The 17,745-nt window shown below is 47.2% G+C and overlaps 6 protein-coding genes across 6 annotated transcripts; 3 read left to right on the forward strand and 3 right to left on the reverse strand.

The window, feature by feature from the left end:
* Positions 1-86: 86 nt before the first annotated feature.
* Positions 87-1,463, forward strand: BP5553_03088 (SEP-domain-containing protein; the record flags this gene model as incomplete). Its single annotated transcript, XM_032011711.1, has 3 exons — positions 87-158; positions 221-666; positions 716-1,463. The coding sequence occupies 3 exons, from the start codon at positions 87-89 to the stop codon at positions 1,461-1,463; spliced, it is 1,266 nt and encodes a 421-aa protein (XP_031871404.1).
* Positions 1,464-3,341: 1,878 nt separating this feature from the next.
* BP5553_03089 (Uncharacterized protein) lies at positions 3,342-4,431 on the reverse strand (the record flags this gene model as incomplete). Its single annotated transcript, XM_032011712.1, has 4 exons — positions 3,342-3,407; positions 3,461-4,103; positions 4,152-4,308; positions 4,377-4,431. The coding sequence occupies 4 exons, from the start codon at positions 4,429-4,431 to the stop codon at positions 3,342-3,344; spliced, it is 921 nt and encodes a 306-aa protein (XP_031871405.1).
* Positions 4,432-6,324: 1,893 nt separating this feature from the next.
* Positions 6,325-7,620, reverse strand: BP5553_03090 (Eukaryotic initiation factor 4A-12; the record flags this gene model as incomplete). The annotated part of the gene is made up of 3 exons (XM_032011713.1): positions 6,325-6,383; positions 6,434-7,474; positions 7,521-7,620. 3 exons carry the CDS (start codon positions 7,618-7,620, stop codon positions 6,325-6,327), a joined length of 1,200 nt encoding a protein of 399 aa, XP_031871406.1.
* A 293-nt stretch (positions 7,621-7,913) lies between these two features.
* On the forward strand, positions 7,914-9,464 carry BP5553_03091 (C2H2 and C2HC zinc finger; the record flags this gene model as incomplete). The annotated part of the gene is made up of 2 exons (XM_032011714.1): positions 7,914-8,003; positions 8,058-9,464. The coding sequence occupies 2 exons, from the start codon at positions 7,914-7,916 to the stop codon at positions 9,462-9,464; spliced, it is 1,497 nt and encodes a 498-aa protein (XP_031871407.1).
* A 431-nt stretch (positions 9,465-9,895) lies between these two features.
* BP5553_03092 (uncharacterized protein) lies at positions 9,896-10,366 on the forward strand (the record flags this gene model as incomplete). Its single annotated transcript, XM_032011715.1, has 1 exon — positions 9,896-10,366. The coding sequence occupies one exon, from the start codon at positions 9,896-9,898 to the stop codon at positions 10,364-10,366; it is 471 nt and encodes a 156-aa protein (XP_031871408.1).
* A 570-nt stretch (positions 10,367-10,936) lies between these two features.
* On the reverse strand, positions 10,937-13,561 carry BP5553_03093 (uncharacterized protein; the record flags this gene model as incomplete). Its single annotated transcript, XM_032011716.1, has 2 exons — positions 10,937-12,886; positions 12,947-13,561. The coding sequence occupies 2 exons, from the start codon at positions 13,559-13,561 to the stop codon at positions 10,937-10,939; spliced, it is 2,565 nt and encodes an 854-aa protein (XP_031871409.1).
* Positions 13,562-17,745: the final 4,184 nt, after the last annotated feature.

The following is a 17,745-nucleotide window of genomic DNA, read 5'->3' on the forward strand; positions in this document are numbered from 1 at the left end:
ATCCCCCAAATCCTGCTTCCACTGTTCCCAAGGACTCGGAAAGCAGATTTACTTTCAAACACAGATACAATACCACATTTTCCACCATGGCTGACAATACAAGCCATGACGACCTCATCACAGAGTTCTGCGGGCTGACTGGCGCCTCACCCTCGGATGTAAGTGCATATCGCTCCCCTTCGATCGAGTATGCGTCAAATATTGACAGACCTCCATATAGGCTCAGCAATACCTTTCGGCGAACCGATGGGAACTGTCAGGCGCGGCGGCTGAATACTTTACGGCTCAGGAAGAGGGCATACAAGGCGCACAAGAAGGTGGAGAGGACGATCCGCAAGAAACAGAAGCATATACGGGTCCACGGACACTGGATGGCAGACCAGCCCCAGCGGCTATTCCAACTGTTGCATCCAGTTCACGCTCTGCTGCGCCGCCAAGAAGTGGCGGGTTCGCTACTTTAGATTCTTTAAACCAAAGCTCATCTACTAGTGCTGGCCATGGCCATGCGCATGACGATGACGACTCCGACGATGAGGATTTTGAACCTGAGAAGCAACCAAGAGATTTATTTGCTGGTGGTGAGAAATCAGGTCTGGCAGTTCAAGACCCTTCAAATCGAAGTGATCCAAGAAGTCTTGTAAATGATATTCTCAAGAAGGCCAGAGCGTAAGCTTTTCCGCCGCAGAATCACAGAGCAACTGTTAATTATTTACAGTAATTCTGCGAGACCGGGCGGAGAACCATCAACGGCTTCAGCGTCCCGTTTTCGGGGCTCAGGGCAGACTCTGGGCGGCGATGATGCCCCATCTCAGACAATCCCTGATCCGCAACCACGAGTGCCAGATCCAGGGCCCACCCAAACCCGAACATTGCATATCTGGGAGGATGGCTTTAGTGTCGAATCTGGCCCTCTACACCGCTTCGACGACCCCCAAAATGCAGCTGATCTCCAAATGATTCGCCAAGGTCGTGCTCCTCTTCATTTGATGGGTGTCCGCCCAGACCAACCAATTGATGTGCAGCTGGTGAAGCACGAAGAGAACTACAAGGCGCTTCCCAAAGTATATAAGCCCTTCTCTGGTGGAGGTCGCCGGTTGGGCAGCCCCACCCCAGGACCGTCTACTACTACAACCGCCGCCCCTACCACCTCTACTAGTATGCAGACCACTTCAACCGCACCAGCCAGCGCTGCTGCACCAGAGCCTGAAATCGACTCTTCACAGCCCACAGTCTCGTTGAGAATCCAATTGGCAAATGGCACAAGATTGCCGGCCAGATTCAATACCAGCCATACAATCGATGATGTATATCAGTTTATCGAGAGGGCATATCCTGGTAGCAGTACGAGACCGTGGGTTTTGGCCACTACATTCCCCAATAAGGATCACACCGACAAAAGCTTAGCGCTAAGTGATGTTGTGGAGTTCAAGAGAGGTGGAACTGCAGTGCAAAAATGGCTTTAGATGGGGACGAAATTTAGATGAGTCAATGTGCACCATTGAAAAATAACGCGGTAGAGAATGATGCCTACCCTGGTAAGCCATTTACTTTACTGCTGCTGCAGGCGTTTGGTGTATGGGATGCATGGATTACTCACGTACCCAACTTGGGACTTTTAAAATACTTGATAGACAGCAGACCCATCATATGGTATACACAAGGCTTTGCAAATACATACTCTCTCTGATGCTAGATATCTGTTTATTTCAAACCTTCGAGATGTGAAGCTTTACAATGAGAGTTTGGTTTGATTTTATGTCTCTTGTGCCGCACTCATCCCTTCAGCACCGTTCCCCGGATATTTCCCTGTAGGTTTAGCAAAGGTCACACAGAATGAATTCTAGATGCTGCAAGGTTTCCTTTTCGTTTTGCGCAACTCGGCTGGGAAATAATTACCCGTTGCAACTTCAAGAGCCACCTTTATATCCACCTGTCTACGTTTCTCTTTCAAGGCAGATTTATTTCGCAGGCCCATTTATCTACAAAGATAATTGACGGTATCAATTCTACTAGAATCCGAGTCCTAGCCCTTCTCTACAGTATTATCGGGTAGTTCTCCAGTGGTACCCAGTTTGTAATTTGACTGTATGGTCTATAGCTCTTTAAACTCGCGCTCCTATTCGCATCTGTTTAAAATCAGTTAAAAAAGATTATAGACTCCCCCTTTTTGCTGGCACAGTTTTCGTATTACTCCTCCCTTACGCTGCCTGTCTCTACCCAGCTTATATGCCGGTCTAACAGTAACCCACTTGATGGCCTGCAAGCTGCCGATCAGCTAAAATAAACATTTGCCTCGAGTTATAACTAGCACTGTCGCTGTCTCCTCTCCTGTTTCAACTCTTAAACTTCAGTTTCCCCGAGATACGAGTTCCGAATAAGCAGGCTCACCAGTCCAAACTTCAAAGGTGATGGTTGCTTTGCGTTTACGCGCTGTCTACAAGTGAATTGTAAAGGGCAGAGTAAAGGCGGAGAGCAAAAGTGTCGGGCAATTCGGTAACTCAAGACAACCTGCAACAACTTGAATAGGCAAGATATAAAAAATACCCCGTATTAAATACTACAAAAAAAGATAGAATGACTGAGGGCAAAATGGAGTATGAGCTAAAAGGGACTTCATTAAATGATCTCAGGGAAGAGGCTGCTCTCAGAGTATAATGACAATTCTAATCGAAATCTACTTATTGATTGCACAGCTCGATTTGAGGAGGCCGAATTGCCATCAAGGCAAGGCGTAAGGATGTTGCCCGTATGATGATGTGGTTCTCTTGAGACCTGCTTCCAGTGAATTAACCGTTGGCTCCAGAATCCTATTATATCAACAGCGCGTAGATGTTTTATATAGTCCTATGTCGTATTTAACTTTTAATAAGTTCAAGTTCTAAGCCCAAGAGAATCTGCCTTAGATATTTAATTGAGTTAAGTATTCGACACTCTTACTAACGATGTAGAAGCCGAAGTGTAACTAGATAGATAAATATGATGGCTATTTATAAAATCAACCTACGACCTACAACCCGAAAGTTCTTAGTGCCCAACGAATCACTGTTGAAGACAAATTTGAAATTGCGACATCGTCTTGCTCTCCTCCTGGGAGGCTGGCATCAAGTTAAGTCTATAACGGATACCTTAAGCCGAAACGAGGAAGGAGAATATTATACAAGGCATTGGGCGTCAGACAATGTGAAGAGAATTCAAGTCGCGAACACCACCTGGTGTCTGACTTGTCGTTGTAGCACAGGTAGCTACTCATAGTCGCCTTCAAAATTCCTCTGTGTTGATATATCCTAGAATGGCCGCAAAGACCGTGCGGAAGTTCCTCTATAGTTACAACCAACTCTCAGCTAGAGAATGCTCATCAAATTCGATGCAACATCGTTTATATTAGTACCCCAGTATTGTGGCGTGGTCTGGCAGATCAATTAGTCTCAATGCCAACTCTTCGAACCAGCAGATAACGTACCTGCAAGACCAGATCACCATCTTCAAGGACAACTTCGTTATATGTTTCCTTCTGCAAGTTTTCCACAATCCTCAACCTGACAGATCCGTTCGGTACGCACTCTGCCAACCCCTCCCTTAACAATTCATCCTCACCAAACTTCTCAGATATCAAGCTATCTACGAAGCTCTCATAATACTGTCGCGCGAAGGTGCCTAGATTGCTCTCCCAGTCATCTCTCGCGCCTTCCCCATTCTTGAGCATCCTACCCAAGTCGTCAAAACCCACCTCGAACTTGAGAGCCGGGTTTTGCAACACTTTTATAGCGTTCTCAAGGATGGGACCAATTTGAGAATCATAATCGGACTTTATGGAGTGGCGCGCTGTAAAACTCAGGGGAGGTGCTCCTGCGGGCTGGGGGGCACTCGAGACGACCTTTGCAATATCTTCCGCGACGCTGTCCAGGTTGGATCCAAGGTTATTAGGGTGAAACAAAATACGCAACATGCCAGACTCGATGTCACATCCGCAATAGTTGACTGTAGTGGATGCGGCGAAAGTGATTGCATGTGTGGCGCGACACACAGAGTTGAGTTCCGCTTTACCCTCTTGGCCATATGTGTCGAGGAATTTTTGAAGGTGGTAAATGAAACCGTTCATATATCTTTGGAATGATTAGGCGTGCAGAATTGAGTGTAGGGGGTAGTCATACGCAGCAATGCATTCGCCCAATGAGTGGTGTCCATAAGATCCCTCTTCGGCGTATGGATAGATGGCCAGTGGGTTGATATCGAAGGTCCATGGTGTTCCCAAGAGAGTGGAGATTTGCGATTCCAAATCGCCTTTCTTATTGTCCCATTCATCCCGGACTAGAACCAGCGTTAGGGACGATTACTTAGAACTAATATAGAAATAGAAATATGGATTGGGTTCATACCGTTTTTCCGCACCGCAAGGGGTAGCTTTTCGGCCGGGGCTTTGTCGGCAGACATGGTGAAGTGCAAGCTTGTTCTACTGAACTTTGGAACTTGTGTGCTAGAAGTATATACGAAATGGGCTGAATTGTTAGTATTTAAATAGGTATTTGAACGAGTCAGCCTACTGGTATCCACTATGCAGCCACTTACTTTAAGCAACCACCCACTTTACAGCGCAACTAACTTGCCAAGCTGAATTTATAGGGAGCTTTAGAGAGTCAAACCTAGTAAATTTAAAAGTCTATATCAACCGTTACATCTCACAAATATTCTAATAGTAAGATTTTGAGACGACCTAACACATTTTATACCTTGAATTTCAAGGGGTTTAATACCTTGGGCATATTAATATTTAGAAGTGGACGGCTGCTTAGGTGGTGGGTACGGGAATCTATAACCTCGGATGAGAACGGCTCGTGTAGCAGTGCCACTGGCCCCGCATGCGGCTGAGCAGCGGTGTGATGAGGCGTACTGAGGCTTTACGTGAGCCAGTAAACAAATAATTCAATAATTGCTCGCCCCAGAAGGACTCACTATGGGAGGTTGCGGCGTCATAGCGCACCACTGCATGATCATGCAACATCGGGAGTATTGATAGATGCGGTACGCAAGATTGGGGTTAGCGCCTCCCGTACCTGCTCTCGAATGTGCCCTCTGTTGTGAGCACAGAATCTTTCACAAATATGCCTGCGGGTTGGGTCCATGTGCAAGAAAGGGTGTAACCATGGAACTTGGATTTTGGAAGTGCGGTGCTCAAGTTACCTAAGGGTAGGGTACCTAGGGTGTGAGATCTGGTGGATCATCGCCAAGCCTCTCATCCAGCACAAGGAATGTAGAACATATCATAGTATTTTATAGTTCAAAGAAGCAAAACAAATGACACTAAAGACAGAAAGATGCGTTCTCATAAGGTGGCTGATTTCTTGGGTCCCAGTGACATATGTTATGTCGTTGAAAAATGCAATGCAATTGAGGAACAGGACTGATAATCCTCTCCCTCCGGATAGTATTCTATGGAAACTAACAATCTAGACTTGCTGGTACTACCAAGTGAACGACAAGGTTCAGTACTGCGTGGAATTGGACACACTCGCACTGGACACCTAGCTTGGCCTCCATTCGTAAACTGACTAGTTATGATGCAAGGTCGGGCAAACTTGAAATAAAAGAATACCAAGAGCGACTGGCAACTCTAGCCGCACAAGTAACATAATCGACGAATTTGCTGATACGAAGTCGAATAAGTAGCATCCTATATTTAGCTCTCCAATACTCACGGCCACAGGAGGACAAACCCAAAATCGACGCGACGGATTTCATGAGTCGGGATAGTTGAGTCTCGCAGACCATGAAAGTCTGAGGGTGAAGCCTATCCTTCGTAACACTGACCGTTATCGATGCTTATATACTACAACACTCCCGCTGCTCAGCCACTGATGGGGAGGAAGTTATATGCACCATGACTATTCCGAAATACCGACCAAGATAGGCCACGAGTGATCAACCAGACTGGGGTCTCACCGCTATGACTAACGTACAAGTCTAGACTAGAGACCAAACAAGACGATGAATAACTAGGTTTGCCTAGAGGATAAAAAGGTAAGGCATGCATTGTCGTGTAAATGCGACGTTGATTTCCTCGTCATGGTGACCGGAAGGGGCACAATCAATGCCCTAGGATGCATCTCCATCTTAAGTCATTTCAGAATAGCAATTGTCTGAGAATCAATTTCATATTTGGGACCTAGATAAGATTGCGGCATATTAATAAAAAGTACGACAAGACGAGGTTACAATCTGAGCTTACTTTTGTAGACAGTGCCATTTCCTCCCACGTAACCCATGCACCTGAAGTGCGCCTATACTCGCATGTTCTCCAAACCATTCCCAAGCAGTATGCTCATTGAATTACGACAGGAGATCAGCAACATTCATTGGCATCTCGTCAATTTGAGTTGAATAGTACACTGTATACGGTTAGCTGCGCAACATATCCAAATTTGAGACAATCACGTACATTCAATATCGCGTAGGATTCTGACATCCTCGCTCGTCACGAAGTTGATTGCAACACCCTTCCGTCCAAATCTACCACTTCGACCAATGCGATGGATGTAGTTCTCACGGTTGCTTGGCAAGTCATAGTTGATGACCAGCGATACCTGCTGAACATCGATACCACGAGCCCAGACATCGGTAGAGATCAAAACTCTCGAGTTCCCTTGACGGAAGTCCTGCATGATGCTATCTCGCTCCTTCTGTGGCATTTCTCCGTGCATTGAAGATACTGTGAAGTTGGCCTCACGCATCTTATCCGTTAGCCAATCGACCTTTCTGCGTGTGTTACAGAAAATAACGGCCTGGGTGATGGTAAGAGTATCATAAAGATCGCAAAGGGTATCAAATTTCCAGTCCTCCTTTTCGACTGCAATGAAGTACTGCTTCAAGCCTTCCAGAGTCAATTCATCACGCTTAACCAGAATGCGTACAGGGTCGGTCATGAATTTCGTGGTCATATCGAGTACATCGTATGGGAGTGTAGCAGACACGACCACCACTTGAGTTGCAGGAGGTAGGTATCGGTACACATCGTAAATTTGCTCTCTGAAACCACGGTTAAGCAGTTCATCAGCCTCGTCAAGAACTAGCATCTTGATATGCCGAGTTCGAAGATTTCGACGGCGAATCATATCAGCAACCCGACCTGGCGTCCCAGAGACAATGTGTTGTCCATACTCGAGTTTTCGAATATCCTCACCCACGTTTGTGCCTCCAATGCAAGCGTGGCATTGGACATTCATGTAATCTCCAAGAGCCATAACAACCGACTGGATCTGAGTTGCAAGCTCTCGAGTTGGCGATAGTACAAGAGCCTGTGTTTCGCGAACAGCCGTGTCGATAACCTGAAGCATGCTGATCGAAAATGTAGCTGTCTTACCCGTTCCTGATTGCGCCTGGGCGATGGTGTCGCGACCTTTGCAGATTTGAACGATGGCACGAGATTGAACAGCCGAAGGCGATTCGTATCCATAAGCGTAGATACCGCGGAGAAGATTCTCTATTTTATGTTAAATTGGCTTCATGGCTGGCGCAACCCTTCGTACCTTTCAAGTGCATATCAGAGAAGGTGGGAACGACGGTCACATCCTTGGAGGTTGAGAACTCCATCCTCTCCTCAGCTTTGCGATCGATACCGTCTGCCATGATTGCGATTTATCTGAGCGTTATGTTAAGTGTCTTTAGAGTGCCGAGAGAAATGTTTTGTTTTGTTTGGAGTTGAACGATTTCGCGGTCATCGTAAATTTTAGGAGCAGCCTGGCGCGGCCAGGGGGCGGTGCCACTGATTGGCTGGGCGCAAAACCCGTCCAAGAGCCTCTCGAGAGCCTCAAAAGTTCGAATCCGCAACAACAACAACAGCAACATCCACCGTCAACGCAACCACGGCGACCTCGCAGATTGCCCTTCTTGCCATACGACAAGTCGTACACACAGCGAATATGATTCTAGAAGAGCAGAGATTCCTCCATGAGGATCTTGAGAGGCTGGAGCAGGCTATAAGTGATCGGGTAGCTGAAGAGCCTCGACAGGTAACATTCCCAAGTCGTCTTCTTCAGCTCAGCAGCTCATATGTGTTTTACTAGGTCCGGGAAAGATTAAATAGAGACCATCAGATCGCTGGGTTCCTTGATCGCATACAGGACCAGTCCAAAAGGTTGCTCGATATCTATAACGATGCCGACGGCGTCCGTACCAAAGAGATCCAGTCGATATCTACTGGCGAGCCCTTGAAGGAGTTCTACAAACAGCTAGCGGATATCAAATCTTTCCATCAGAAGTATCCTAATGAGCCAGTTGAGAATTTGGAGAGGGCGTATAAGAGGAAAGCCCCAGCAGAGGGAGAACCCATAATATCTGAGGTCGACAATATGTTCACTGGAGAGGAAGCATTTGGCAGGTTCCTCGATCTGACGACAATCCACGAGCTCTATCTCAACCTCCCTGGCATCAAGCGCCTCACATACCTCCAATACCTAGACGCGTTCGATTCATTTATACCCCCACAGTGCAACGTTAAACGGCCCGACAAGATGACCGATCAATACTTCAACTACGTTGGGCAATTGGCGCAATACCTCGAGGGCTTTATGAGACGGACACGGCCGCTGGAGAACCTAGACAAGCTGGTCAAGAGTTTCGAGGAAGATTTTGTGAAAGCTTGGGATGCCAACGATGTGGATGGGTGGAAATTAGAGGCACCGCCACCATCAGGCGGACCATCTAGTGATGCTATCTCGTGCGCAGATTGTGAGAAGGAGTTCAAGAACGAGAATGTCTACAAAGCTCATCTCACTGGGAAAAAGCACATTCGGGCTGCGGAGTTGAGAGCGGCACGTCAAGGTGAAGCTAACGGAGATTCCGATCGGCCGGTAACCAGCGCATCATCGACCTTGCGATTAAAGGAACGCGCCATCGCGGAACGTGAATACAGAGTAAAGCGCCTTGCGGCGGCCATGTCACAGGAAAGGAGCGATACTCGGGTGAACGTCGAGAGAAAACAGGGCATGACCGAACGCGAACGCCAAATGGAATTGGATGCCCTTTTCGCGGAATCCACTTCTACGGCTCCCCAAAATGGAGATTCGGACAGTGATTCGGACGACGATGAGAAAATATATAACCCGCTCAAGCTACCACTAGCCTGGGATGGCAAGCCAATTCCATTTTGGCTGTATAAGCTCCATGGTCTGGGAGTTGAATTCAGGTGCGAAATATGTGGCAACTACGTCTACATGGGAAGAAGGGCTTTCGATAAGCATTTCAACGAGGCCCGTCACATCTACGGACTTAAGTGCTTAGGAATCACAAACACGACACTGTTCAGGGAGATTACCGATATTGCTGATGCAGAGAAGCTGTGGGAGAAGATTCAGCGTGACAAGAAGAAGCACAAGGTCGATGAAGGCAGTGTGGTGCAGATGGAGGATGCCGAAGGCAATGTGATGCCCGAAAAAGTGTACTATGACCTGCAAAAGCAAGGCTTGCTATAAAAGCATAGGGCGCTATCCCGTGCCCTGAGTATGTATATTACCAAATCACAATCCGATATGTGTGCGATGTGAGGTGCCTAATGAAGCTTAATTGAAATGATATTGCGCCGTCGAGAAGCGATGCATTAAAACGTGCTTTTCGCTACCATGGTTCTAGTAGCCTCATCACCTAACCTTCAAGTGAGCCTTGGAATCGAAGCACCCGTACTGTCTTCTAGTGTGGAACGGCGACAGTTACTCTAGGGCGTAACATACAGTCAGATAAGCTAGGAATTTTAAATGGGAGATCCCTTCACTGATTTTTCCCTCTCTCTCTCACAAACTCTTCTCTACAACATATTCTTTACCATCATATATTGGAGGTACTCCACTATTTGCCCCCCACATACCACTTCACAACTTGTTCATCTTCAACCCGGCTCAACATTATCATGAAGCTCTCCACTTCCACCATCGCTGTCATCGTGGCAGTTACTAGCGTCTCAGCGATGCCAACACCCAGCCAGGACCAATATCCCGGTGGCTGGGACTCCCAAGTTCAGGCGGCCACAGGTCATGGAAACCTCGGTTTACGCATGGTTGCTTTCGAACCAACTCCATACAATGACCCCGGTGCCGAGGAAGTGAAACGGGTAGCTTCACGCCAGGAGCTAGAACTGATTGCCCCAATTCCTCTTTCTGTGAAAACAAATGGCATCATAGAACCTGGAGTCCCGGCGACCCTACAAGTTGATACCTATATTGCCCGGGAAGACAGTAGCACTGGGAAGCGAAGTGTAGGCAAAGGCACCTTGATGGATGCTGCTTTGCCGTCTCTCCTTGATTCACTTATCACTGCCGTTCCTAGACAGGAGCTTGATTATGGCTGGCGAAAGGGGCACGACGGAGAGAATCATCGATAAAGATGTACCCTATGAACAGCCTGTAAGTTTAATGATGGGTGTCGTATCTTTTAGGTTTATACTGATAATTCTGTAAGTGTCTTGAAGACTACGGTATCGGTTTCTATGGCTTGAAGCCTAGTGTCCTGCCCACCTCGGCTTGTACGGAGCTCTCCTTGCTTCTAGTCACTGTGGCATTTCTTAAAGTTTTGATGATGGCGTACGGGAGGAGTTTACGTTGATAATAGGGTGCCGCTTCTGTAATTGATTGCTTTTATCCGAGGTTTACAAAGTGTTTCGCTTTTCGGCTTCTTTACTATTTGGCGTTGCGCTATAGGCGTTTACTTGTATTTGGCAAAGGTTAATAAATCCCTTGGGGTTTACACTCTAGTAGTAGTAAAGGCGCAAGCTACGTCAAACTTTGGTAGAAATATATCAAGATCTCGAGAAAGAAGTAGCTCCTATAAGTGAATAAGAGCTAACATATAAAGGGATCATTATTAGCAACGACGGGGAGCTGATCCAAAGTCAGATCTAAGTCAAGACTGGCCCTGTAGAGTCTGCAGCTGTAACTGAGGGCTCACCCCGACCTCATCCTTCGTTGCCTTCACAGATAATATTTTCCATCTCCCCTGCCTCAGTCTGAAGCTCAACGTTCTGCTCCCGCTCTCGCCTCTCGATTTCGTTTTCCGCCTCACACACCTCACACCCACACCCATCCTCGAACCACTTCTTCAACCAGCCCCTCTTCGCCGCTCTGCCAGTTTCCCGATTATCATCAACTATTTCCTCCCACGCAACACCCCCTATGGTCCCTTTGTTACCTGCCACATCCTCGCCCGTAAACTTCGCTCCCAAGGCGTCCCCGACATAGCTAATTTTCAATTCCTCGCCCCTTACAACATCCCTCTTCGCGATACACCTAACCGCGCTATTTCCAGGTAACTGCATGCCTCCATCCTCATCCGTCACCGGCGACATGCCAACATCTGGGTCGGGAAGCGCGGTATGCCAAGAAGTGTTAGGAAGGCAAGAGTGATTGAAGAAGAGGTAGGTGGGGTTAAGGCTTGTGGTCCTAATTGAGCCACCTTCGGCTATAAAATCGCCGGACGTAGGATGGTGTGGGGAGGGTAAATTGGTCGGTAAAGATTGGGTCTTCTGATGTTTTGGGCTCTTCGAAGAGGCCGGTTGGGAGGGGGGATCAAGAGGAGAAGATCCAGGGAAGAGATTCGCAACGCCCATATTGGCATTGTTCTCAATCCGCCAGTACACAGTCTGCACCACTTCCTGATCCCAGTCCCTGGTTTTGAAAATGTCAACCCCAAGATCAAGGAGGATTTTCGCAGGCATTACGACATTTTCCAAAAACTGCCAATCGTGGGGAAGGTCTGGTGTCATTTGTTGGTGCGGTGCATAGTTAGCTGCCATACGTGCAATGAGGTGGTGTTGGAGGGGATGTGTAAGGCCATTTGAGGAAGGTTTCCGCATATCTGCTATAACAATAGCCACAAGGCGTAGGAAGAGTATGGGGCGCCAACGTGTGCCTGCTCCTTGCGTAAGACGGCTACCGGTACCTGTCTCCTCGTAGAGCCAATCCATATCTCTACCGCACAGAACGGGGTGATAACTCATAATTGCTGTATCATGGCAGTGCTGGCTGCAGTACGCAACAGATTTGCAGCAAGATGGGTGGACGATTTCAGCGGGCCCACGATAAGGGGGTAGTAGGCAGGCATGACAGGCGTCGCAGTTGTAAAGGCGACTTGAGGGGATATCTGAGATGCCGAGAAGAGTTTTATCTACCAAGATAATTTCTCCCTTTCGGATATCGCGGGTTGCGAATACCCCGAGTGGACCGACATCTTGATTTTCTTGGACAGGCTCAGGCCTTGATAGGACTTCGGACGGTGGACCAAAGACGACCGGCCTGACCTCGCAATTTCCATTTTTCAATGTTTTGTTAACCTCCCTCATGAGAGCAGGGGTACGGAAGTAAACCGCCTGATCCATCCATGGATACTTCTTCTGGTAGATATTTCCAGTCCGTGATGCCGCCACCAGATCAGCCACTTTGTTGCCCAACTCCTTGAGACCATAGTGACGGGCCTTGAATACATCCTTTAGATTATCTCTCAGTTCGAGTAATTCAGAATCGTCGGGGAAAAGCTCTAAGGCGACCTTGGCTTCCCTTAGGCCGTCCCAGAATGCACCACATCCCATCAACCCATCCAAAATCTCTCGGTATGCTTGTAGCCTCAAACCTTTGAGATTGTCATTGAGGAGTCGGGACGAGATTCCCAGCTTGGAGTTGAGTATACTTCGCACTTGAGCTCGGAGTTGCGGCAAAGATGGGTGAATGGTGATATCTAGAGCTGATTCTATAAGAATCAATGCTCTGTAAGCATTGCCTACTCCAACATCTGTGAAACCAAGTTTGTTGTCTACCTGGCTCAAGTCGATGTAGAGAGAAGGATTATATGGAGTGAGGGATAAATCATGTAGAATTGCTTTGCGGTAGTCTATTAGTTTATCCAAGTCGCCCTGCGGGTTATAAATTTAGCAAATATTAGGAGAGTTAGTTAGTTAGTTAGAAGGACTTACATTCACTTGTGCAACAATAGCATGCTCCGTGTAAAACTGACTGGTACCAATCCACTCATTTCGGATGTTGGAGTTAAGTATGCTGATTCCCCCCTTCCATTTCTCATCAATAGTATTATATTGAGAGGATGACCCTAATTCCCTCGACTTTCCAGAAATCTGATCAGTCTTCCCTACATCATTTGAGGCATTGTCCTGAGGCCTGACCGGGATCGGTATTTCTTTGCTGTTCAAGGAGGCTAGCATAACCGAGTTCGACCGGAAATTTTCTGATTGAGTTATTGCAGACATTGTATGAGTACCAGAAATGTCAGAATCACCTGTTATTTCCAGACCTGCAAGTTTGGCGTCCATATCACCCAGAACTTTCGACTTATGCCCTTTTCTCAAACTCGGAGACTGGAGCTCGTCTGCAGTACTTGTATCTTCATCGTATAGAGATGCTAGGCCCATAGCGAACTTCTTTTTAAAGTTACTACCCCCTTGTCCGGATCCTGGAGTACGAACAACACTCATTTCTGCGTCGGTAGTGGAAGGCGGAGATAAGTGATGCTTTGTGGGCCTCTTTGGAGTTTGGGGAGCATCACTCCATTGTTCTCCCGAATTCCGAGACATAATTTGGCTGCCTTGATATGTATGTTGGTAAGGTTGTGGAAATTTGTAGCCAAATCTGAATAGGATGACCGAGACAAATGGCGAAGTTTCGGATGTCAGGCGACTTAGGGTCAACTTGCCTAAAAATGTGTTGGGAGAATAAATAACGCAATTAGAAGAATGGAAGAGCCAGCAGCGTGATGATGAAGAATTGAGGTCGACAAGGTAACCCTTCTGTTGTTTGACTTTCCGATATGGTTTGAGGCAAGAGCGACCTGCAGGACAGCGAACCCTTGGATTCACCTTACCATCCGATCTTAGGAGATATGTTCTTGATGGAAAGCTGAGCAGGTATTATATCTTATATCAGGTGGGGGGGTGTTCGTAATATTCGTAATGTCCACGAATTAGTGGTGAATTGGATGTTGGTAAAGCTAAGGTCGGGGTGAGGATGGTGGATGAACGCAAGCTTTTGTTTGAGTGTTGTAGTTAGCTTCGACAAAATATAGGAGCATGTAGAAGAGGATGACGATCAACGGCTAACTGCATGAAACTTCGGGGGTGAACAGATCGATCCAGTCGAACCTAAGATTATGTACCAACCTTCTAATCGGCACGTAACCGCTTTAGAAAAAACAAATTGCATTAAATGACTGCTGTATAGGATGGTATAAAGACGCAAAAGGCGGCCGCAAAGGCGGGATTGGAAAAGACACCACAATCTGCCTAAGATTACAAGGAGACGAAAATTGAACAATAGTAGCTCGAAAACAACTGGGTTCGACAATAAGATGGTGACTGTTCCACAACCAACTTTACCAGTGATAAACAACAGCATCAACAGCGCATGCAATAGCACTAGCACAGGAGTATATGAGTCACCACCATTATTCGTCCTACTAGTAGCGGCTTTATTAACTGGCAACTTCAGCAGATCATAGCAATAACGGCTTGGTTGACTCTAGCTCAGATGGAAGGTGTACTGCAGAACATGAAGGTAAAATTGAATACTGTGTTAGACAAACTCTGAAGTCCACACAAATCACAACCCTTTCTCCGATAGTCCGCCGCTGAGGAAAATGTTTTGGTCACGGTTGGGCGCAGGAAATAATTAGGAAATCAAATATCAGAACATGGCAGTGACGGTGGCACGATGATGCCAGAAGCCAGGTACTGGCCGGCGCTACCGACTTTTGAGTTATGCTTCGTGGGGACTTTTGCCGCTGTGACTGTGCTAGCTATAGTGTGAATAGGTAGACTGTGTGTAAAATATTGCCAAAAGAATGCGATAGAATGCGATAGAATGCGATAGATTGGGATACGTTGGTAGAAGCAGCTGACGCTAGTGAAGAAGTCATAACATATATTGGAAGTTGGAACATGTTGACAGGCAAATCAGGGCTTTAAAAGCGGCAAATCAAATATGATTATTTTACGTTGCTGCATCTCGCGGGAGATGATAAGGGCATTCCCTGGAATACAGTAGGAAATATGCGTAGGTAGGTACCCAGATATCTATAATCCCGAGTACACCCATCAACTGGTAAAGGTTTGGACACGCAAACCCATGGCTTCAAACGGCCATAGTGGCCACTAGCCAGGATGTAGACTCTCGTGGCGATGTTCCACGGTATGCGAGAGGTTGTGGTCCTCACACTGATATTAGCAAACAGAATAAAGGGGTCCGTTGAAGCACGAAATGGCTCCTGTTGCTAGGCGGACTGGGCTGAAGCACTTGCAGCGTTAAATCGTAAAACACGACGACAGAAATCCCCAGCCATGGAATTCCCTGTTCAAAGATCCAAACGTTAACACATGTATTTTTGTTGTGCAAGCACTAAAATCTTCCTCCTACATGGCATGATATCCCACCTTCATCTCATCCTTCTCTCCGGCTCCATTCCATTTTCGCAATATTCTGTTGTATCGTGCATACTCATTTCCAATGGGATCCTTCAGAGGTGGCCTCGGCTTCGAAGTGATGATCCATTACGGGCTGCTTGGAGCTCCAAGAGAGCCTTCGACTTATCGAGGGATTGCGCCTTGCAAGCCGTCTTGCGCGATATGGAGGTTAACGGAATCATAGTCTCTCGCCCTTCGCCGTGCTTCTTCATTTGTCTTCCTCCCTGGGCCTCCCGTAGAAACCAGAATCGATATCCACTATCCATCACCCCCCACCGAATATCAGATCGCCCTCGAAATTGTTCAGGTCGAGTCGGTATCCGCCAAGGTCGGGTTTGACCAAGGACACGGGTACTGCCTAAATACAAGAATATCAAGCGGTAGGTGGCAGTAACGTGTATGTATGCCTCGTGCTATCATCTATGATGGGTCATGGTAAAGCGTAATCGATCAGTCGCGAAACCCGAAGCTAGAGAAAGGCATGCCTCTGTTTTGTATCGCAGTCCCCCTTTAAGCTCGTTGAATCTTTGTAGCTGGCCGGAAATGTATCTGAATAAGGACAACTAATGGCACTCGCCATTGGGAATTCAGCCTGCTGTTGGTAAGTTCTGTTGGTTGGGTACTCCGTAAGGGTGCAGGAGGAGGGATGCTTCGACTGTGCCTGGTGCAGTATGCGAGTCTATGGAGCATCCTTGTGCGATTTTGGTGCAAATTTGTACTTCCTTCACGGCGTCTTGCGCGCAAGAACGTATCACCAACACCCTGTGCTGAGATGGACAGACCCGGCATATTCAAACCCCAAATAGAACAGTAGACACATTGATCCCACCTTCGAACTCAGCAGCTCTGATATTTGGCCTTCCATATTTGTTCATTCTGAAGCACCCACGATGCTCGAGTCACGCAAACACATCGACGAGACTAGACAGCATGTCTCCGCCCGACCCTCCTTATCCCCTCCGAAACAGCCTCCTCCCTCTAGGGGTTCGAAATCGAATATATGAGTTTGCATTTGGATAATATCGTGGCTTGGCAAAACTACAGTGGAATGGGGGCGCCTTAGATGTTAACGAGGACTACGAAATCAAAGCATTAGCGGCATATCTCGTGAGGTTGCTCCTATATTCTACGGCAAACCCCATATTCTGGTTCTTCGGCGACTACTCCTGGGATAACGTTGTTTACCGGCTCCAAAACAACCGTCTACGGAATAGAAGATATCTGACAGGGCTAGAAATTGCTATCATGGCAAGAGCTTGATGGTATAGTACCGAATTTAGGGATCATGGCTTTGCCGGCCGTGAGAGACTTTTTCGGCGCAGTCCTTGCGTGAACTTTCCTCAGGGGAGCATTAATCCCGCTTTTGAAACTGTTTTTGAGCTCCTTGGCCATTTGAGGACAGAGCTTGATGGGCATTTGGTAGCAGCGGAGCCTTCTCCGTACTCGTTTAGGCCATGATGATGCTTAGAGCGCGATCTGATCCTCGGGCTATTGGCTTATAGCGTCTCATGGGAAATCACTGCCTAGTAGTGCCTATGCTGAGGCCGTTTCACTATGGGACAGACAGGTAGGCCCTTCAAAATATCCTCAAATTGCATCCAAGATTCTACGCGGTCACCACCTTGTGTTATACTTCTGATCTAGCCACACTTAGCTCTTTAAATTAAAATCTAGTCTATCTTATCGCCATAGCTTGAAGCTCATTCTAATAAGGGGCAAGGGACTCTGGCAGTATCTGCTCAAAATAGGGGGGGAAGTCTGATCTAGGAACTATGTACTGTACAGTATCGCTGAGTCGGCTTGGACAGGACAGCAAGTTAAATGAAAAGCGCTTTTGAGGATATTATTTCTCCATGACATGTCAACAACCCCCATCGACTCGTCATCACCGGTCTATGGCAACTATTTCCAGGTCGTCGAGATGGGACGCTTCAACGTAAACTGGGTCAAGCCAACCGCACCTTGCATCGCGACGAGCAATTATATATTGAAGGCATATAATCCAAGCGTCTCCCCACGGGGTACCCCAGGACTCTTGGACGAGATTAGATAGTGTTGCCATCTGGCGTGATTGGATATCGATACCTCTACTTCGTCGGAGTCTGACGGATAACTCACGCCATTTACAATATCTCTAACGCCTGGTAAGAAATCGCAATCAGACGAGCTTGTATCGACTCGACGTCCACTGGGTGAAGCCTTCCCTGCACCGCACATATCGCTTTGAGTCTACATATTAGAAGCAGGCACAAACTCTCCTCAAGTACCTTGTCGATATCGCATCCACTCCTATCGCTCTCCTA

Source organism: Venustampulla echinocandica, assembly GCF_003357145.1.
Source record: "Venustampulla echinocandica strain BP 5553 chromosome Unknown scaffold_1, whole genome shotgun sequence".
NCBI classification, from domain to species: Eukaryota; Fungi; Ascomycota; class Leotiomycetes; order Helotiales; family Pleuroascaceae; genus Venustampulla; species Venustampulla echinocandica.